Source organism: Spea bombifrons, chromosome 1 (genome assembly GCF_027358695.1).
Source record: "Spea bombifrons isolate aSpeBom1 chromosome 1, aSpeBom1.2.pri, whole genome shotgun sequence".
Classification (NCBI taxonomy): Eukaryota; Metazoa; Chordata; class Amphibia; order Anura; family Pelobatidae; genus Spea; species Spea bombifrons.
Genome location: NC_071087.1, coordinates 40859435 through 40881347, shown reverse-complemented (window position 1 = coordinate 40881347; position 21913 = coordinate 40859435). Strand labels below are relative to the sequence as shown.

Sequence of the window (21913 nt, the reverse complement as noted above, 5' to 3'; positions counted from 1 at the left end):
TTCAAAGGTTGCCCTTGATGAATCTTTGAGTTTCTTGAGTTTTCATAAAGAAAAGACATTATGAACTCATGAAAACAAGATGACAATTGGTTAGTCCTAATAAGCCCAGTCCTTTTTTTTGAAATAGACAAATGCTTCCATTTTTCTAAATTTTGTGTATTGAAATATGTTATTTGAAGCAACTAGAAACGGTAAGATATATTAAGTAGTGGTTATGTAAAATTATAGAATTTTCTAAATAGTCTTGGGATATCTAAAGGGAAAATCTATAATAGTATTGATTCTGCAGTGAGTGGTGATTACAATCCTGTATGAGAGAGAACAATGCTTTCCACAGAGCAAGCAATTGATGATGGTGCCACTATCCATGAACCATTGCACAATGGCAATTGTTAGATAAATTCCTTTTGGCTTAGGTTTTATAATGTTTGGTTGCTTGCGTAATGACTACTTCATTGTGCCTTGTTGTGGATTATGCTTAAAGTAGTAAGAAAGGAGAAGAAGGAAGGTAGGTGCATTTGTGAAATGGTACAAATATTCCTAATAGTCTTAATTGCTGTTGTCTCAAACTACTCTACTTAAAAAAGGACCAAAGTATGGACAGTTTATAAAGTTTTCTGTAATAAGGCTAAATTTCCAAGATGAGAATTAACTTTAATCTGAGTTAATAACATGATAAAAAGGTTTTGTACCGTGTTAGCCGTTGAGAAAACAGGAGAAAAGTATAGTTAAAATGATACCATTTATTGGCTAAATGAGAGTTTGATTGCGAGCTTTCGAGACCAAGTTGTTAAGTCCCTTCCTCAGGCATTAATGAAGCTAACACAGACTTTTCTAAATACAAAAGCACAATTAGCTTCATTAATGCCTGAGGAAGGGACCTAAAAACTTGGTCTCGAAAGCTCGCAATCAAACTCTCAGTTAGTTAATAACATGAAATTGTTATTCACATTTCGTTTGTATTTTGTTCCTTTATTTTTTTCTCACTCTTACGCTTTCTCACACTCTCACTCACGCTCACACTCACACACTCTTTCAATGTCTCAGCTATCTCTAATGCGTACATTAGATTTTATTTAAAGAGCACCAGCAGATTACATAGCGCTGTTACAAAAGAAAATTGATTACAGTCTATAGAATGCAATTTAATAAAGTGTGAAGGGTTAAACTATCATAATAAACAATAAAAAAGAAAGCACACTTTAGGATGAACACTTTTTATTCTTCACCACTTTTCTTTGTATTGCATTTATCGAGTGATATTACATCTCAGTGGAGTCTTCTAAATAATGATTGCTACCTTTATAAAACAGACTTCCCAGTAGCAAATCTATAACTAAGCTTTTTATGTTTTACAACTGACTGGTAACACATTGGTGTCTTCGCATCACCTTGACTGTGAGCGCTGTTATCTAACGCTGTTTGTTCAGGTGCTTGCCGTCATCACTCTACACTTACCAAAGAAGTACATAATTGCCTTGGGATACCATTGTCGCATGCATTATTCCAGTTGTCTCTTTTGAATTTGCACTGATACAGCTCTGCGATGAATGAGATCATAAAAGCATGATTCCTTTTTCATTGTTTTCATATTCAATGTAGACAATTCCTGGGAGTTACAGAACATTCCATTGCTTTTATTAAAGGAGGCTATGTTGGTTCCCTTTATTACTCCATCGTTGCAGCTTAAATAAATAGTTGTTTTATTTTGCTAGTATAATATATACGGTATATAAATATATATATATATATATATATATATATAATCAACATATGTATGTGTATATAAATATATATATATATATATATATATATATAGAAATATATATATATATATATATATATATATATATATATATATATGTATATGTATAAAAAATCACTGAAAATCATGGGTGTCGCAGTTCAGCAACAGTTGGAAGAAGTCATTGGGGATACCTGCAAAGTTGTATTGTCATTGCCACAATATCTTAAGAAAAAGGTTACGGGTTGGGTCAGTTGGATGGAGTTGAGGCAAGTTACTTATTATGTGGTGTACAGAATGAAATTCAGTACCAATGTATGGGAATATTTATACGAATATTTATATAAGACTTCAATACATCCGTTACTTCTCGATAAAGGACATGGGCAGTGATACATTTAGCAGGCACAGCGAGTCTTTCAAAATAACATGTTTGTACCTGAGTTACAAGGAACTGCACTGATTTTTCCCCTGAGAGCCATTATTAGGATTCAAACCAGGTTCACCACTGAGCAAAATACTCTATTAGTCCTTGAGAAGTGTGACCCAGAAAGTAAAGTCTAACTTTTGTTGCGATACAGAATTACTTTTCTCTTTAACAAAACAAATGAGCTATGGAGTCCTGTGGAGTCTGCAGACATCATATTATGATTTATTTATTTTTAACAGGGATTTAGTGTTCATTCCTAACAAATTTAAGGTATTCACTAAAGTCTAGATCGTAAATCTATCCAACCATCCTTGGAGCATTTTTGTAGAAGATCATGTAGTAGACATATCATGGAAAAGACGTTTAATGAGACTCATAGCTGTTTTAATGGCGTGTTATTTGTCTTTGTGTGTGTAAATGTAGCTATACATCTGATCTGAAATGCCATTTTCTACCCCCAAGTGTGTCCCATAGTATTTGTACCCTAATCATGCAAATACAAGCACATATATGGAGTTCTTAAGTATCTTATAGAAAGCCATTCTTTACTTCAATATTTTGCAGAGGAAGTGCCGTGGACTATACCTCCCATGATTTTCAGCCTGTATTTTGAAATATGCCAGAAGTTGTTCTATCTCTGTCTTCGCTCTGGGCTAATTGAATTAGTTTTCTAACTTTGCAAATGGAATTAGTATTTTATGATTGTACGCCCAACCACTCACACTTTCAAAGGCTATCAATTTGGAAAAGATTCAAGGATATGAGTGTAATAAATCAATCCTTCTGCCGCAAACCACTAAATATTTGAACAGTTACTTGGACTTCAATACGTTATTTAGGGTATAAATACATGGCATATGTATAAATACATGGCATATGCTCCATGACTTTCGAGACCAATATTTAATTTTAATATGAAGACTTTGCTGTTGGTTGGTTTTCTTGTGGAGTGCCTGGGTATTCAGGTTCATCATTCGCCTTTCAGGTATGTGGCAATATGAAGGAATCCAAGTTGTTTCATCTTTCTTGTGTTTTCTATGTCTTTTTAAATGCAGCATTGACTAAGTAGGAACATAGTTTCTCCAAAAATCAAGACTTCCATGTGATTATTGTTTGAGGGGACCTAAGATGTCAGAGTAACAAACATCTGTGAGTAACTGCGATCTTCTTCTAACATCATCAACGATATCATAAAGCCAAATGGGACCAGCATTCAGTTAAATTTAAAATGTACCTATTGGTATTGTCCCAAAACATACTCTCCCTGCTTCACTATCTGAGCTTAACCTTTAATCAGCAATCAATTGAGGCTAACCGAGACTGCCCTCGTGAAAGTACAGAATAACTGAGTGATCATTTTTAGATACTGAGCACTTATTTAGAAGTGTATGGAGCCAAAGGCAGAATCCATCGAACATAAAAATGGGTAAAACTAAAGACAGGCTTAAAGGCTGACTTAAAAAAATAAAAAACTATATAGCATTAATGATTAACCCTTAAAATCATGTACATACAGGTCATACTTGACACAAAGAGAAACTTACTCGTTAATAAGTTGGTGTCGAGCGCCTTAGTTAACACGTTCCATACACCTGATGGAGCAGACCTGAATCTGTAATGAGATCAATGCATAATGCTATCCAGAGACTCAAAATGACAAATGGATGTTAAAGCAAGCACATTATTTATAATGTTGAATATTTAAATATTACGCTTGCACCTGCACATTCAGGCTTGTCATTCCCTTTTAAACTTATAAAAGGATTCTAATGGTAATAGTTTTAATGATTATGCAACTTATTACTCCTGGTGGTATGCAAAGTGCTGCATAAATTATTGCCTCTATAGAAATAAATGATAAATAGCTGTAATAATACTGGAAATCCAACTTTTGTTTTGCACTGGATCTTACTGCAACATCTCGTTCTTCTATGTAATGTTAGGGAAGACTGCGTTATATTTTTCCAGTTAGAAGAGTCTAGGGCTGTTTAATTTTTAACCCCTTAAAGGTAAACAATATATAAATATATATAAAAAACTATGATGTTCATAGTCTGTTCCCAATGTTCCTAGATGATAATATAGTGAGCATTAGCAACTGTTGAAGCATATACTGTATGATACCCTAGGAACTTTAGTGTCGGAACAATAAACATCATCCTTTTATTTTGAATATTTCCGTTCCTCATTGGTTTGACTGCATCACTGACTATTTTTCTAGTAGCGTCTTCCCCCAGATTTATAGCCAATATCTACCCTTATTTTGCATTATGTAGCCTATTAACTGGCTATAAACAGCCCAGTTAATCACAGTCAAATTGTGAGCCAGTCCTTGAGAAAATCTGGAATGGATTCTGCAGTTTATCTCCAAGATGGTAGTGGGAATTGGGGTTGTCCTGCTCTTTTATGTACTTTACTCCAAGGACCTACAATACACAGTACGTTTCTATATGATGCATTGCTTCTTCAAGGCTGTGGAGTGGCATTTGGTTATACCTACAACCCACCCAGGTTAAGCCCACCATTACCTAGTTTCTGCCCACTTACCATCCCTTGAATGCTACCTGCACAATATTCCCTCTAGTTGCTCGGGTACATATATATATTTATATAATATGCATTATATGTATACATTGTATATATATTCGTATACAATTATACATTAACAAAAATAGAAAAAAGTACTTATTTGGTCAAAAGGTCCCTTGAATATTCTGGCCATTATCCAAACACTTGTTTTGATAAAACAAGCGTTTTATCCCAAAGTACGTTTCCCAGCAAATGTAATTTTCTTTTAGAAAGAACTAGATTAAATATTAACCATTAGCTTAAATGTATCAGATTTATTGTAATTAAAAAGGACTACTCTGGAAGACCCTCTGTCAATGGTGCACATCCTAAATCAAAAGGATCTAACTCCAAATTGTTCCTGAACATCTTCTTAGAATGGTATTAATCAGTTGCTATAAATTTCTTCATTAGAATTGTCAAAAGCGCCAGTGGCATCTTTAATCAGTTGCCAGGCAATTAGTTGAATTCTGTATCGCTACCTGCATCTAATTGAATTTATTGTTATTTTGTCAAGATAAATAGCATTTTGAAAGTCATCTGGACTCGTTGGCTAATTCATCATTGTTATACCAAGGAATAGACTCAAGTACAAACAGATTAATTTTTTTAGGCAGTGAAAAATTGAGGTGACAACGGAAACCGTGGCACCAAGAATTCTCGGCGTCGCTGTCAGGTTTTTGTGGAGCGCACAAAGTGTTTATTCACGTGTTATTTGCCATTTACAAATATCCTAATAATTTGGAACTCTTTGCTAAACTAATAACACTCACATGGTACTTATGTTGTCCTCTGTGGTCCTTTTTGCTTATTTATTTAAATCAGTGCAATCTTACTGGGTGTATTTTAGGGCATGAATTAAACAAATGAGGAAAAAAATAAAATAACAATAAAAAAATAACTAACATAGCATGATATTGCCAAGCCTAAGGGCAAATATTGGCATCAGCAGAAGAGGGTAAATTGTGATGACATTTCTTAGAAACTTAAATTCAGCTAATACTTTAATTGAAAAAAATATGTTAAATTAGATACGCATTAACTAAAAACCACAGCACAATAAGTCCCAATTTAACTTCAATATAAATAACTAAAATTCTTCGAAAATCAAATTAAAATATAGTTTTAACATAGTGGTGGGGTGACAGATATCCATATCCAGAAATATTAACCATTATAGTCAATCAGAAAGATTCTCTCAAGTGCCTTGCTAATGGTCATACCCAGGAACTTCCAAGGGCCGGCTACCTGGAGCGCTCCCTCTACTGTGGGAGTGGCTAGATGTGCAGAGGCGTGGCTATCCCCAGATAGCATTGAATTGTTTGAAAGTGGGAGAGGAATCGGGTGGGGAGGGGTCACGGCTAAATGCTGCTCCCCTACCTTGGAGAAAGAGCAGAATGACCTGGAGACCCAGGGAAGCAGTGCTTCACCCTGAGGCTCCAAGTGAAACTCAGGGAGTTCCTAGGTATACTAATGGTGGTAACCCAATGGTTACCTATGGAAATCATTACCTGTCAGGAAGTAAATATATTCTGAATTAATTTCCCAGACTTCATTAAATCAGAGCAGAATATGAAGGCGTTATCTCCTGAGAAATAGCTCATTTACCCTTAGACTGCGTTGATAACCCTGAGATTCAGAATCAAATTCCGAGTCTTCCTAGGTATATTTCTTTTGGGTGTGGAATCTAGAACTGGAATGATGCAGCTGTCACATTATCAGCTTTTTGTCATTTTTACACAATGAAATCACAAATAACTTGGTGTTTAAATCAATTATCAACTTCCAAATTTACATCTCCCTGCAAGAGGACTGTTGGAAATCTCACCTTGCTGAGGTGGGTGTCATGGTGCTTTTTTCTCAGGGGGATAGATTTAATATTTCAGAATGTGACTTTTGCTACTTATTACATGTTGCTTCTTAATTTCTGTGATTCACAGAGCATGTCAGTGCCTTAAAACATGTTTTTGGGTGTTAGAATAAGTCAATGTGGTAGATTTACAGAAAGGTATTTTATGACTTCTTTTTTCCCTAACTTAGTAGAACTTAGTAGAACTAGTACATACATTAGGCTTCATTAAGTAATGAAGAATAGGGCATGTCTGCTCCAGCACTCAGGCCACGTTCATTAGAGCGAGAACAGTAATTGTAATTATAAAACGTTTAGTCACCTTTGACTAAAGACTCCATGTTCTCTTGGTCCAGTGCGACTATATTCATTTTTCTTATTGTCTCCTGAAACAAAATCATTTCGGGTCCCTTTGAATGGAAGCTGTAAATACTCTGGTGTGTGTGAAACCCAACACAATATTGCATACCTCCCAACATTTCAAAATGTGAAAGAGGGACCCTTTACAATACCAATACAAGCAATTGCACTTTACAATGTCGCGCTCGCATCGCCATTCCCATGAATTCCCATGAATTCCCATGAGGCTCAGCCAGACATACTACTTCCATGATGCTGGCTGAACGTCATGGGAAGTGCAGCAACAGTAAAGCTGCAGATGCTAGCTGTGAACTAAAATTCCCATGATTCTCAGCCAGCCAGGTGTCCACCATAATGCTGGCTGAGCATCATTGGAAGAGTAGTCCACAGCAGCAGAGACCCTTACACACTACCTTTACACACACCTGCTCATAAACACACATATCCATGTACACTGCCCTTACACGCACACATATACACGTACACTGCCCTTACACGCACACATATACACGTACACTGCCCTTACAAACACACACATATACACGTACACTGCCCTTACACACACACATATACACTTACACTGCCCTTACTCACACACACACACACACATATACTTGTACACTGCCCTTACACACACTCATATGCACTGCCCTTACACACACACTCACATATACATGTACACTGCCCTTTGATTTTGGAATCAAAACGTTTGTTACTGCAAAAATTTTTAGATTAAAAAGTTCAATTTTATTCAGTGGAACAAAACATTATTCTTCATGATATTCTTGTAAGAAAATTTCTTTATTAATTCATGTAAACTATTTTTCATATTTAATAAAAGCTATGATTGAGAAATTTTTGTTTTTTGTTTTTATTTCCTTTTATTTGCCAACCTGCACATCTGCCCCCAGAAATGCCTAATACTCTCCTATATGCCACTCTGCCCCATGATATGCCTTTTAACCCCCTATATGCCACTCTGCCTCCAGAAATGCCTTATACCCCCTATATGCCACTCTGCCTCCAGAAATGCCTTATACCCCTATATGCCACTCTGGAAATTTCCAGGTATCCTGGTGGACCAGTCCGGCCCTGACCTCACACTTCTTCTGCTTCTGCAAAGCGGAACAGAGGAAGGGATAGGTGGGACGACAGGACAGAGACTCAAAATCGGGTCCGTCCCACCTAAATTGGGACGGTTGGGGGGCATGATATTGGTTTAGCATTAAATTGTACCAAGAAGGCCCACATTCATGTTTATTAACTTTTTTGACAACTATGTTTCCGATAAAGTATAACCTTCTATAGATACAATGCACCATGGGTAACAAAGGTATACGTACAGATATACTTGGTACTTGCTTTCCATCCTGTATTTGCATATACCCACAATGCATTTACGTCACCTTTGTACAAGTTTTTTGATCTTTCACTAAAGAGCATAGAAACAGAATTTTATAGCAAATAAGAACAATTTGGTTAACCTAGCCTGCTTGTTTTCTGATGTAGAGACCCAAACCTTAATCAGTCTTTGGTCTCATCATAAATTTAGGATATGTTTATGCCTATACTATGCACCTTTAAATTCCCCCACTTCACTAGGAGGCTGTTCCACTTATCTACTACCCACCTCAGTAAAGACGTGCACTTACAGGGTGGAATAGTGATTTGATGGCTAGCATTATGCGTAGATGGACTGATTTCATTTGAAAACACTATTTCACGGGTTTTTACAATGTACGCTGACCCTGCAGTACTTGGATTTGGAAGAAGTGACAGGTCCACTCACAGTGAAGTCCAGCCATTTATCATGCAATCAAATTGAAAATGCTGGGTTGGGAGCAGTCACAGATGGTTCTTAATTAAACACGATCTCTTCAGCCAAGCGTGGTTAGCATTTTAACCAGCCTAACGGAGGCAAGCGGTAACAAACAGCAAACAAACTTGTGAATGAGCTAAGAAACTACATGTTTTCCATAAAATTAAACTATACGTAATTTTTAGCAACAAAAGAAGATCGGAATTTATCTCTGTATGAAAACATAGCTGAAAAGTTTTAACTCAAATATTCAGGAAAGGGCTGGCTAGTAAAGTACCTCATCAGGCATGTTTTTCAGGACACCCAAATATTTGCCCTGCTGTATGTATAGCTGAATAACTGATTCCATTCTATGGCTTTAAACACATGAAATGTATATGTGTCCTAGAAGAAGAAAATGGCTGATTCTGTCATACTACTGCCAAAGCGGACAATAGCAAACTGCACTGATTTGAAAATTTAGGCCACTATCAGAAGTCTTTTGTGTGCGTTACCTTAGAGTACAACATATAGTAATTAAAACCATAGGCATGAGCACCATGACTGGAACCTTTCTTGTGCTCATTTTATTGCTAATCTATACAATCCCTTTTGGAGAATGCATGTTACCTGTCAAATATTCCCCAGTTTATTGTTGGGTCCCTGGCTGAGTTGGCCATCAAGACTGAATGGGACTAGCCCTTCCCTGTACATATTCACTAAGTTAGGAAGTTGCAGGTGAGATAAATATTTCAACTCACCAACTCTGTGGTACAACGACCCAACAGTTGAGTTCCACTTAATCAGACTCTGGAGAAAGAAATCTCAATTAATTAGCCATGCATATTGTGTTGACCGCCAAGCAATTCTCGTCGGAGGAACTTGTTGGGCTTTGCCCTTCAGAATAATAGTGAAGTCAGTTATATTGCTTTAAAAGAGGCATTACTCAATCATACGGTAGAATCTCTGTTTTATGGGCTCCAGAAAAAAAACAGCCTACCAGGATTCTTAAAACACTAAATGATCTAGTTGGAGCAGATAAGCCATCCTTGATCCTGAGGTGGGAATCCATCGTTGACAGATCGTTTTCATGGGAGGATTGGGAAGAATTTACATTGTATTTCATTGATCAAATTATACTATAAAGTGATTTACCAATGGTACATGATACCCTACAAGGTTAAACAAGATTTCCGAAACTTTATCTAACCAGTGCTAGCGATACCCATCTGTCAATAGTGACATATTTTACATCTGGTGGGACTGTGGCTGCTTTCAGGGTATTTCTCCACAAATGTTCCTATTTCATTTGGATCTCCTTAATTGTAACCTAGATCAGAGAATACTTATTTTTCATATTCTTATTGCTTGGTCAGAGGTTTTAGCCCAGATCGATTACCAATGTAATATGGAACTGGGCTTTTTGCCCAGAATGATCGTTTAGAATCTTACTAAAAGATCTGGGTGCCTTGGTTCAGCCGATGCCGAGATCCATACTAATTTATTTACCTCCTATGGAATTATCAGACAATCCTGATCTCCGCAACCCATTAATGAAGTCCTGAGTGAATGTACTGTGTATGTGTAGTAAGTTCTTTTAGTTTTTTTACTCTACTATTATGTATAACATATAAAACCCTTTGTAAATATGTAAAATACTTTATTCTTGTAATAAACAAATGGTAAAATGTACACTGTACCAATTTTGACATGTAAGAGTATTACAATCTTAATAAAAAAAAAAAGAAAAACGAAATTGTGATTTTGGAGTATCACTGTAGTATGGGGAACTTTGAAGCTGGCTAGCATCATTATTTATTACCAGATGGGTCGAGTATTTACCATCATACCACTGTTTCATTTTTTGTGCAAAATTTGCACATTGTGTTTATCCGCTCCATTACACATGCAAGGGCCAATTTACACACAACATAGGGTGTTTGGTTGCACACTTTGTATTGGACAAAATATGTAAAATCATATACACTTTAGTGCCCTCAGGATCTGGTCTTCAAATAAAGAAAGGTAAATTAAACAGTGCAGAGTCTGAGTTTGCACACAAGCACAATGAGATAAAAGGATATATACATGGAAAAAGGGTCTTTCCACACAGCTTGTGGGAGGGGGCAACACTTTGTGTTAACGCACTGAATATTGTCGTGTATATTGTTTCCCCGTTGTGGAGCTGATTAATGTGCTGTAGCTGCACAAACGGGGTGGTATAATTTTTCTACCTTGTCTCTCCTATTGATAACAGATCCAAGAGTAATCACAATTTACATTAATATACATGGCTACTGGTTCATCTGAAATATTGCAAAGCCAGTCCTGACAGTTTAATAGCTCCAGAGCTAAACTTTGCCATTAACTATATTCATTTGTATGCCAGTTCAAATGAAACCTATTATTAGCTTGTTGATTTTAAATTGAAACTACAGCTACAGCTTCCTTGCTCTTATAAGGTACAGGATTTTGATTCCACAAATTTACATGCAAATGTGTGCATAATTCAGCTGAGAATATGGTGTTTCAAATTATTACACTAAGGGTGAGTGCAATTTACCTTTTCTTTTTTCCTATGAACACTTGCTGATCTCTCTTTTTTTTTTTTTTTGCGTAGGCAAGGCTAGATTAATATTCCAAATGCCTCCCCACCAAGAAATGTGTTGAAGCCAGGACATGATGGAGTGTGCTCAGAAATGGGCACAGGTTATCTGAAAGAGGTGGTGCATGGTCATAAAAAACAGTACACCTATTTCTTTTCATGAATTGCACTTTCCGTTGGTGCACTTGTGCCTATCAATTAGAATGGATCATGGATTTTTGATCACGGCCTGAACACTTTTTTCTTTTCGACGCGCTTTTAGTTTGACGTTTTGGAGCACTGCACCACAGTGAGGACTGGTTTCCAGTCGTTTGTTGGGAGAAGTAGGGGAAGTCTTGTGGCTGCCCACCTTTTTCCCCTACAGTGGTTCTCCTCTTCGGAGGGAACCGTGAAGATCCGACCCTCCTGTAGGCCTTCTGGCTTGGGTGGGGAGGAAAGGCTCTGGCATATCCCATGGGGGGTTGCCGAGCAAACAGTTTATCAACAGACCTGAGCTTCGCTGCGATCTCTCACAGGATTCACGGAGCTCACCCAACCAGAAGCACGACACCTCGGGCTTCCAAAAAAGAAAAAAAATCTGGGTGGATACACATCTTCCAACTGCCCTTCTTTAGATTGCCCAGACTCTCTTTGGGACACAAGTCCATCGGTCCCCCTTTTCTCCTGGGCGTCTCTCATTTCTAGGAATTTAGAATGTTTGATGGGTATGAGTGTATCACAGTGTTCTAACTCCCTAGAAGTCACAGTGATGACTACATAAACTGCAGAAAATTTGTTCAGAAATTAACTACTAGACATAAAATATATTCTTCTTAATACTGCTGACATAGGTAGCATAATAGAGCTTAAGGCACACACCAGTATTGAAATATGTAAAATATGTATTATAACCTTTCCTACATCCACTGTATATATTTACAGATGTGTGCCCACTTGCAAATATGTGAACCTTTTGTAATTACCTGGATTTCTACACATAATGGTCATTAAAGTTGATCTGATCTTCAAATAAGTAACAATAATAAACACACACGAGTATTGCGTGACGTGAACCATCCCGCAAACAAAAGAGATCTCTGAAGACCTAAGATTTTAGATTTGCTGAATTGCATAAGGGTGAAAAGGGTTCCAAAATTTCCTTAAAAGTGTTAGTGTTTATCAGTCTAAAAATGGAGACAGCTAAGCAATGTTGCTACTCTACCTAGGAGTGGGAATCCGCAAAAGTTGACTGTGTAAGCACAGTGCAGAATACCCATTGAGGTTAATGAGAATCCTTAGTGTCAGCCAACAAAAATGGAGTTCATGGGAGGACACCACGGAAGAAGCCACTGCTGTCCAACAACTGCTGCACATCTGGTTCAATAGTCCACAAAATATTATGCCAGTAGTGATGTGGAACATCCAAGTGTTGAGATGTTTAGAATGAACACACAACCCTGGATGTGGAGAGAAAAAGGAACAGAACAGTCACATAAAAACCTCATGCCAGCTGTGTATGGTGAAGTGGGTATCATGGTTTGGGGCTGCTTTGCTGCCTCAGCGCCTGGACACATTTGCTATCATTAAGACATTTTTATAAACAAATGTAAGGCTACCTGTCTGCCAAATGAAGCTATTTAGAGTTGCCTAGTGAAAGTTCTGACCTCAACACAATCCAGATGCTGCGGCATGACCTCAAGAGAATGATTCACACCAGCTATCCAAACAATATTTCTGAACTGAAATAGTTTCGTAAATAGGAATGGTCCAAAATTCCTCCTGATCATTGTGCAGATCTCATCCACATCTAGTGGAAACATTTGATTGAGGTTATTGCGGCCAAAAGAAGGTCAAGCAGTTATTAGATCCAAAGGCTCACCTACTTTTTCCACAAAGCACTGTGTATGTTTAAACTGTGTGTTCAATAAAGAAATGAAAATGCATATTTGTGTGTGTTAGTTGAGGCAGACTGTGTTAGTCTATTGTGACTCAAAGATCAGATCAAATCAGATTTAATGACTAGTGTGTGTGTGTGTGTATCTGTGTATATACTGTATGTATATATATATATATATATATATATATATATATATATATATACACAGTATCTCACAAAAGCGAGTACACCCCTCACATTTTTGTAAATATTTTATTATATCTTTCCATGTGACAAAACTGAAGAAATGACTACAATGCTACAATGTAGAGTAGTGAGTGTACAGCCTGTATAACAGTGTAAATTTGCTGTCCCCTCAAAATAACTCAACACACAGACATTAAAAAAAGCCCCAGGCGAGAGCAAGAGGGGCGCAAGAGGGGCGCATGACTGAGGGGACGTCAGGCAGCAGGGGCGTAACTAGACCCCTCAGGGCCCGGGTGCGAGAATCTGTTAAGGGCCCCCCACCCCCCCAAAAAAACATGATTTTTACCCAACAATTTTTTTTCAACAAATTCAATTTACATATTGAATCATTTCTGTAAAAAAATCAAAGAAAAAGGGGCGCATGTTCAAAGGGCATAATCAAAGAAAAAGGGGCGCATGTACATAGGGCCCTTTTTGTACATGCGCCCCTTTTTCTTTGAATACATAAATAATCTTTCCACCAAAACAGCCTGACTGTGGCATTTTTGCCACCAAAACAGCCCGCCTGTGGCATCTTTGCCACCAAAACACCCCGCCTGTGGCATCTTTGGCCCCATAACAGCCCGCCTGTGGCATCTTTGGCCCCATAACAGCCCTCCTGTGGCATCTTTGCCACCATAACAGCCCTCCTGTGGCATCTTTGGCCCCATAACAGCCCGCCTGTGGCATCTTTGGCCCCATAACAGCCCGCCTGTGGCATCTTTGCCACCATAACAGCCCTCCTGTGGCATCTTTGCCACCATAACAGCCCTCCTGTGGCATCTTTGCCACCATAACAGCCCGCCTGTGGCATCTTTGGCCCCATAACAGCCCGCCTGTGGCATCTTTGGCCCCATAACAGCCCGCTTGTGGCATCTTTGCCACCATAACAGCCCTCCTGTGGCATCTTTGGCCCCAAAACAGCCCTCCTGTGGCATCTTTGGCCCCAAAACAGCACTCCTGTGGCATCTTTGGCCCCAAAACAGCCCGCCTGTGGCATCTTTGCCACCAAAACAGCCCGCCTGTGGCATCTTTGCCACCAAAACAGCCCGCCTGTGGCATCTTTGGCCCCATAACAGCCCGCCTGTGGCATCTTTGGCCCCAAAACAGCCCTCCTGTGGCATCTTTCCACCAAAACAGCCTGACTGTGGTATCTTTGCCCCCCCCTTACACATCCATGCTATCTCTCACACACACACACACACACACACACACATATATATTAATTCACAAATATTTACTCACTAATTCACAGATAATCCATTCAATCATTCAGATATTCATACATTGATACTCATTAATTCCCTCATTCAGATACTCATTTACATATACTCATTCACAAACATTCATTCACTCACTCCTTCACAGATATTCATTAATTCTCTCACTCAATCTCAAATACTCCTTCATGCAGCCTCCCCTTACCTGAACAACCGAAGATGTAAAAAGTATGTGCCGCTCGGCGCTCGCAGACCAACTTGTTCAGTGCATAGGGGGAAGCAGATGCGCAGCAGGGTCATGTGACGTACGTCACGTACGTCACGTGACTGTTGGATTCCTGCGTCCCCCGGCATCCTCGTCTGCCAGTAAGTAGCGGCCCCCCGCGGAATTAATCGTGGGGGTTGCCCGGGCCCCCTAGAGTGGCGGGCCCGGTAGCAGCTGCTGCAGGGTTAAGGGGCAAGTGCCCCTTTTGCCCTGAGTTATAGACGGCCGTAGAGGCCGCATAGGCCCAGTCAGTCCGGTCCTGACTGGGCCTATGCGGCCTCTACGGCCGTCTATAACTCATAGACCTTGGGGCCCCTTGCCGCCGGGGCCCGATTTCGGGCGGCCCCTTGGCTTGGGCCCCCCTGCCACCGGGGCCCGGTCGCAGTCGCGACCCCTGCGACCCCGGTAGTTCCGCCACTGTCAGGCAGCCCTCTCCCCCTCCCTTTTTCCTGTTTTGCAGAAAAATCTGCTGAGTCATGTCTTGGGGGCTGTCAGTCAATGTTTGATTGACGGCCCTGAGCTAGCAATGATAGGAGTGTGTCATCCTAGTATGCTTAGGGGTGGGGGTCATTATATATATGTGAACCCACCCCGTTTAGGTCACTTCTTCAATTGACCTGGAAAGCTTTCTCTCCCTCCCACCCCTCTTTTTGTTTCTTTGCGGTTGGTTATCAAGCTGGCATAGAGCAAGGGTTAACCACCTTTAGGTGTGGTTTGACCCGTGGTGCACAGGCCCTCGGCCTAAGTGCAGGACACTCCTTGGGCTTGTGCCTTGGTGAATCCAGCCGTAACAATGGCTGCCGTGCAGGGGACGCCGGTGGTCTCTACGGTTTTTACGGTTTTACGCCTGTGCCAGCCGGGTCGGTAGTTTACGGTTATGTAAGTCGTTGTTTACAATTTAGGGTTACAATTTGTATCCTTTAGATTTTGCTAACACTTGTTAGTTATATTTAAGGCCTGCACGTGTCACAAGTGGGTCAGGTGGTGCGGCACGTGCATCGCCATATTATATATTATGTTTATATTGTGTTTTCAAATAATGTTCATTTTACTACAAATAAAGTTATTTATACCTGTGTCACAGTGTGGAAGGCATAAAGCGGACTGCACCGTGGCCAAAATTTTCCATAGTTGACTTATAATAAAGCATTATATTATTTACTTGGTGTTTGTGTATTCATTTTGGGGAAAAAGAGGGCGACGCATTGACACTACCTCAGTCATGTCCAAATCTTGGCAACAAAAGTGATTACAGTGGAAATGTCCAGCACGGTGGGCAAGACCATACAGTGGTTTCACAGGACAGATTCCACTCAGAACAGGCCTCGCCATGGTCGACCAAAGAAGTTGAGTGCACGTGCTCAGCGTCATATCCAGAGGTTGTCTTTGGGAAGTAGATGTATGACTGCTGCCAGCATTGCTGCAGACATTGAAGGGGTGGGGGGTCAGCCCATATGCTCAGACCATATGCCGCACACTGCATCAAATTGTTCTGCATGGCTGTTGACCCTGTCTTTGTCATCTCAATTTGGCCCTTTATATATATATATATATATATATATATATATATATATATATATATAAAGTATGTGGATAAAATCAAGCACAATGCCATCTCCATAGATAAACCTTAGCATCGGCTCCTGTTCTCTGTAAGTGCTTCTGCTGTTAAGTAGAAGTGTCTAGAAGTAGTAACAGCTCAGTCACCAAGCTGTGTATACCACCTACACACATAGAATAAGGTTGTCAAGTGCTGATGCACGTAGCACATAAAAATTCCCTGTTCTCCCTAGCAACACTCACAACAGTTTTTCAAACTGCCTCTATAAGCAACATCAGCACTGTATGGCGGGATCTTCATGAAATTAGTTTCCATGATCAAGCATCTGCAAAAAGGTTTCCTAATGATTAATCAGCCTTTTAAACTTTTAACTTTTAAACTCACAGCACAAGCATAGCTACCTATGTCAGGAACCACAGGACTTGAGCCAGCGACCCTGAGTATGGCAGACCATGCATCTACCAGTTTAGCCACCAGGAGGCTCAGTGGTCTAGTTAGGTGGCATGATTAACCCTATCTGGTTGGGACCTGCAAATATACACAAAAATACAGAAAGGGAAGCACACCCTAAAAAGCATATAAATTCATAATTTATATGTATAATAATATTTCCTAGAATACTCTGCTACACAGGCTAAGAAATGACTCAATAGTAAAGAAGGAGACATCTATCTTACTCAACAACAAAAGTAAGACTAATTTTAATATAAGACAAGAGGCTCATATTATACATTTTTTCATAAAACATATTGTTTCCTGCACATTAGTTTTGAACTAAAATAGGGTACTTAAAATTCTGAAACTTCTGAAATTCATTGTCCGACACCCACATTTACTCTCACACTTTCTCGTTCACTCTCTTTGTCACATTCTCTGAATGGCTCTATATCTACTTCATCTTCTTCTCTCTTCCGTCTCCTTTCTTCATCCGGATCTCCTTCTGGTGACATCCTCCATGGGGGGGAGAAGATGTCGCCAGAAGCTCTGCCTCTGGGTACACCCTATCCCCCGGTCGTCCAATCAGGGAAAAGGATGTCACCGGAAGTGCCACCATTTTTGCAGAAGTTCACCGATTAGTAATGCCTGCTGACATGCGAATGAAGAAAGAAGATGGAAGGGAGAAGAAGGGAAGGGAGAAGAACAAGGATATAATGAAAATTTTTGACTGAATTATCAATTTCGTGGGCCCCGGATATCTAATACCTTAACTCCCAAATAAACACATGGACAGATTTTAATATGTATGGGACACATACACAATCAATTATTAACACAATAAAGTCATTGTCAGAATTAACACCACAAGTAATATATAGTGCATACATTCCCCCATTATGCTGAGGTTTCTTTCCCCACGAGTGACTTTTAGGCTCCATTGCCGTTTCCCTATCAGGGATTTCCCCTCATGCTCAGTGTATCCATTTCACTCATGCGCATTGATTTATTGCTGTCTCCTAGGCTAATAGTGGACCTGAGAAAACAAATCTGACATTTTCTGTCAGCGTTTTCCCGCGGGTTCCCTTTCAGTGAGTCCTCTGGCTGTTATGTGTCTGCCTTGAGCTTTTCCCAGGTTTTTTCCACAGCAATCATCTTCACTTGTTTTTCTCAGCTAGGCTGAGAAATGAATATACGGTATAAGCTACATATATTCAATATATAAATCCCAAATCATTGCAAAGTCTATTTCATTGACTCTTTCTGGTTTCTCGTATTAAAGAACACTCTAATATTTAGTGACCCCATTTTGTGGAGATAATGTAAAGTAATTGGATAAAGTTAGGAAAAATTAAGCCATTTAGATGGTCAACAAAGCCTACTAATCACAAAAAAATCATTGCGATCAGGATGGACACTTTGTCAACTATTGGCAATATTAAACGGTGGGTAGCATGATCCCACAATAGACCTGATTATGTGGAAGAAAAACTTCCAAAAACTACTTAAAAAGAATGAAGCCTGGCTAGTTCTGCTCCTCGGGTAGCAGTGACTCTGAGAAATGAATTTCTCCCAAAAATGACCCCAATTCTGACGTATCTGGGAAGGATGAACATGTTTCGTGGTATTAGGCATCCCCGATCTTCGGCATGGACTCTGAACAAACATGTATGAAATATATTAAGATGTGGCTCAGGAAGCCAATGGATAAGGCTGTCCAAAATAAACTCAGAGTGGAATTCCCCAGACCTCCCATTCCAAATAAGATATGTGAGACCCATGTCTTTGAGACAGGGAAAAACCAAAGGAAGGGAATTGACTGTTCCCTCCATAGTTGCCAGGACAAACTGCTAATTATTATTGGCAAAACAATTGATTTGGCAGAAGATACTAAAGCAAATAATACTATTGTTGATGCACATACCCTTAGAGGATGGATTCAAAGGGAGATATGCCTTTAAGAAAATGGTAATGCAGCTTTGGCAACTGAAAGGAGATGTTAAATCCCATTAAGCCTGGAAACTATGGCCTAGCTGGTGTGTGAAATGGGATCTGGATCCCACTCACGCACATGTAAATAATATTGTAAATATCCTCACTCGTTCTTTTGAGCAAGCGGTAAAGTTTACAGAACTATCAATGTGTATTATTCTTCTATATTGGCTTTCCATCTTTTTGTGGATTATCGGCCAGTGAGAAATGATCCCTTAATTTGTACGAGTGTTATGTTTGTAAAATTCTATGTTCCATTTAACAATGTGCTACTAATGATTTGCTGTCTTTAAAACAACTTTTTTGCTAAACATGCCACTCTGTTATGTTACGTATTTTGTAAATGCACGTTTTTTTGTTTCTTGAAGCCCTAAAACTGCGTTCTATCCTAGATTTTCTCTTAACCCCAGTAATGCGTTGTGAATTGTTTGCACAGTTATATTCAGAGGACTCATGTCCCTCTAGCCCCTCTTGTCATCGACTATTGATTTCTTATTGTAAACCGTTCCCTTTGGTTTCTTCATCTAGCTAGATGGGTTTGCTGGATTACACAGCTATCAGGCATTAATATCAACTGCATTAATGCCCATTATATCTGTGGTTTTATGTCTTCCAAAGCTTTGCTGTCAGGAGCAAGGCATGAGGACAAACAGCTGCAGATTGGTCTAATGAAACTACTATTCTATTTGCGATGCTGTTGTTTTCTCATGATTTGCTTTAAATGTGCATAATATGAGCCCCCTGTCTTTTAATAAAATAAGAAGATTTTGCTAATGGAGTAAAGTCAAGATTTTATTAAAGACAGGAGGCGAGTATTATCCCACCCAATTTAAACTAACCTATCAATGTTGTGTTAATTTTACCTCAGGTTAATGAAAGTCAGTTGAATTTCATCTAAGTACCAGTTTCCGATTTTCTTCCACTGCCATTATTTTGGTCCTTCAGTCATTGAGACAGTTGGTGACATGGTGGCATTTCAAGGAAAAGGGATGATAGCCGTTATAAAGACTGTGTCCTAACCTTATTGGGGGATTTTAATATTGATTTTAACCCTTTGTTATTCATTTTTTTCCTTGCTGCTATGGGAGTAAGTAAAAAAAGTACTGCATAATATGAGCCTCCTGTCTTATAATAAATTAAGACTTGCTCTTGTTACTTTTTGTTGTTGGGTAAAGGAGCCGTCTCGTCACTGTACTGTGAAATCGTCTATCAGCTCATGAAGCAGAGTAACTCGTCACTGCGTTAGCAAAATCTTCAAATTGTGTGAGGGGCAAACGAATAGGATTAGTGGAACGGAGAACCAAAGACCCAGAGAGGGTCCATTCGGTCTGAGGTGTGCCATGACCGAGGTACCAGGTAGGCCTATAGAGGGCCACCCCGTAAATAGAAATGAAAGAAAGGATAGAGGAGAAAAGAGGAAATAAAAGGAAGGAAATTAATAGGGGGGACAAGGGAGGGCAACGTTAGGAGCTGTAATGTAGCTGTGGAAGGGAGAGGCGTTGGTTAAATAACCATAGCCCCTCCCACAACTACAGGCTAATATACATCAGCCTCGTCACTGCGTTAGCAAAATCTTCAAATTATAATGCAACCCTGAAACATTGATTTTCTATATGTGTCCCAAATTAAAGAAAAAAGGGGCATGAGTGACCATTCACATCCTTATCAAGTTTAAAAAAATATATATATATGTATATATATATATATATATATATATATATATATTTATATATAATGTGTTATATTTTGGGTTTGTTTCTTTTGTAGATACTTAGGTAATTTGAAGAAATAAAAGGGTTAGTCAAAATGAAGTCTCGCTTTGTTGTGTCAGCTTTATTGCTTCCAGTATAGTATAACACACAGGTTCACTTTTCAAGATAATCCCCAGTTTGATCATGACTGTCAGGGATTTGCTGCTATCTCTGGGTATATGGAAAGCTGAAAGCACAATCGATGCTCCATTGAGGCATTAGACTGTCTGTCTAAGTGTCGAGTGCCTGGTTCTGATGGTGCTTATGAAGTAGAGTGATCCCTGGAGTGGACACCTGCTATAAACACACAAAATCAGTTATTGGAGGTTGTCCACAATAAAAAAAAAATGTTTGTTTAGAACTGGATCATTTGGTGGCCAGTCTTTCCTTTCTATGCAATGAAAAAATTACAGTACGTAGATAAACTATATGAAATGTCCAGTTCCAATGTAACACTTGTAACTGCATCAATAAAAACATTAAATGCCCAAACCCTAATTAATATAATTAATATTCACCCAAAGTAATATTTTGCCTCATTCGTAATTTTGTGGGAACTCAAAAGCAGGCAGTGATAGGTCGTTTCCATAGAAAACCCTTCTTAAACTTCTCAGTGCTGTTCTTATTTGATTAAAATTAGGGATCTTCAATCTTCAATTAATGTTTTAGCTATGTGTATCAGCGCCTCTACTAGTGGTTGCTCACAAATAGAAAATGTTAAATAGTTATCTACTAAAAAAAGAAAGCAATAATGGAAAATGAATTACTTTTTTGGGGGTCTGAACTAGATCCTAAACTGTCTCTTTAATGACTCTTCGGCACAGAGTCCAGTCTGCGTATGCGTATATATAAGCGTGTATATAAGAAAAGGAAAGCTGTCTACAGAAATTAAAAATGGAATATTACTTATTTAGCTTCCTGTCACAATAACACAGAATATCATATCCCTCTACATGGCTTCACATGTATATTAACCCCTTAATGACAAAGCCCGTACATGTACGGGCTCAAAATGCATTGTTTTCAATGGATTTAGGGACCGCCCATTGTCCTTAAGGGGTTAAAAGACGTTTGCTATTTATGTGCAAAGATGCAAAACCTAAATATGATGAAGCATGTTGATGTGCAGAACAAATAGAGCTATTGGCCTTCATCTTGATACTTGTCCTATACCCATAACACGTTACTTACCATTGGCACACTGCGATAAATCTGCATCATCTGCATAACACTT

At 39.0% G+C, this 21913-nt stretch overlaps 1 protein-coding gene across 1 annotated transcript in view; it reads left to right on the top strand.

The window, feature by feature from the left end:
• Positions 1-1891: 1891 nt before the first annotated feature.
• LOC128484175 (UPF0462 protein C4orf33 homolog) overlaps positions 1892-21913 on the top strand; it is a 52643-nt gene continuing 32621 nt past the window's right edge. Inside the window, exon 1 of the mRNA XM_053460529.1 lies at positions 1892-1993. Coding sequence (XP_053316504.1) covers positions 1892-1993 — 102 coding nt within the window. The remainder of the gene's footprint in view (positions 1994-21913) is intronic.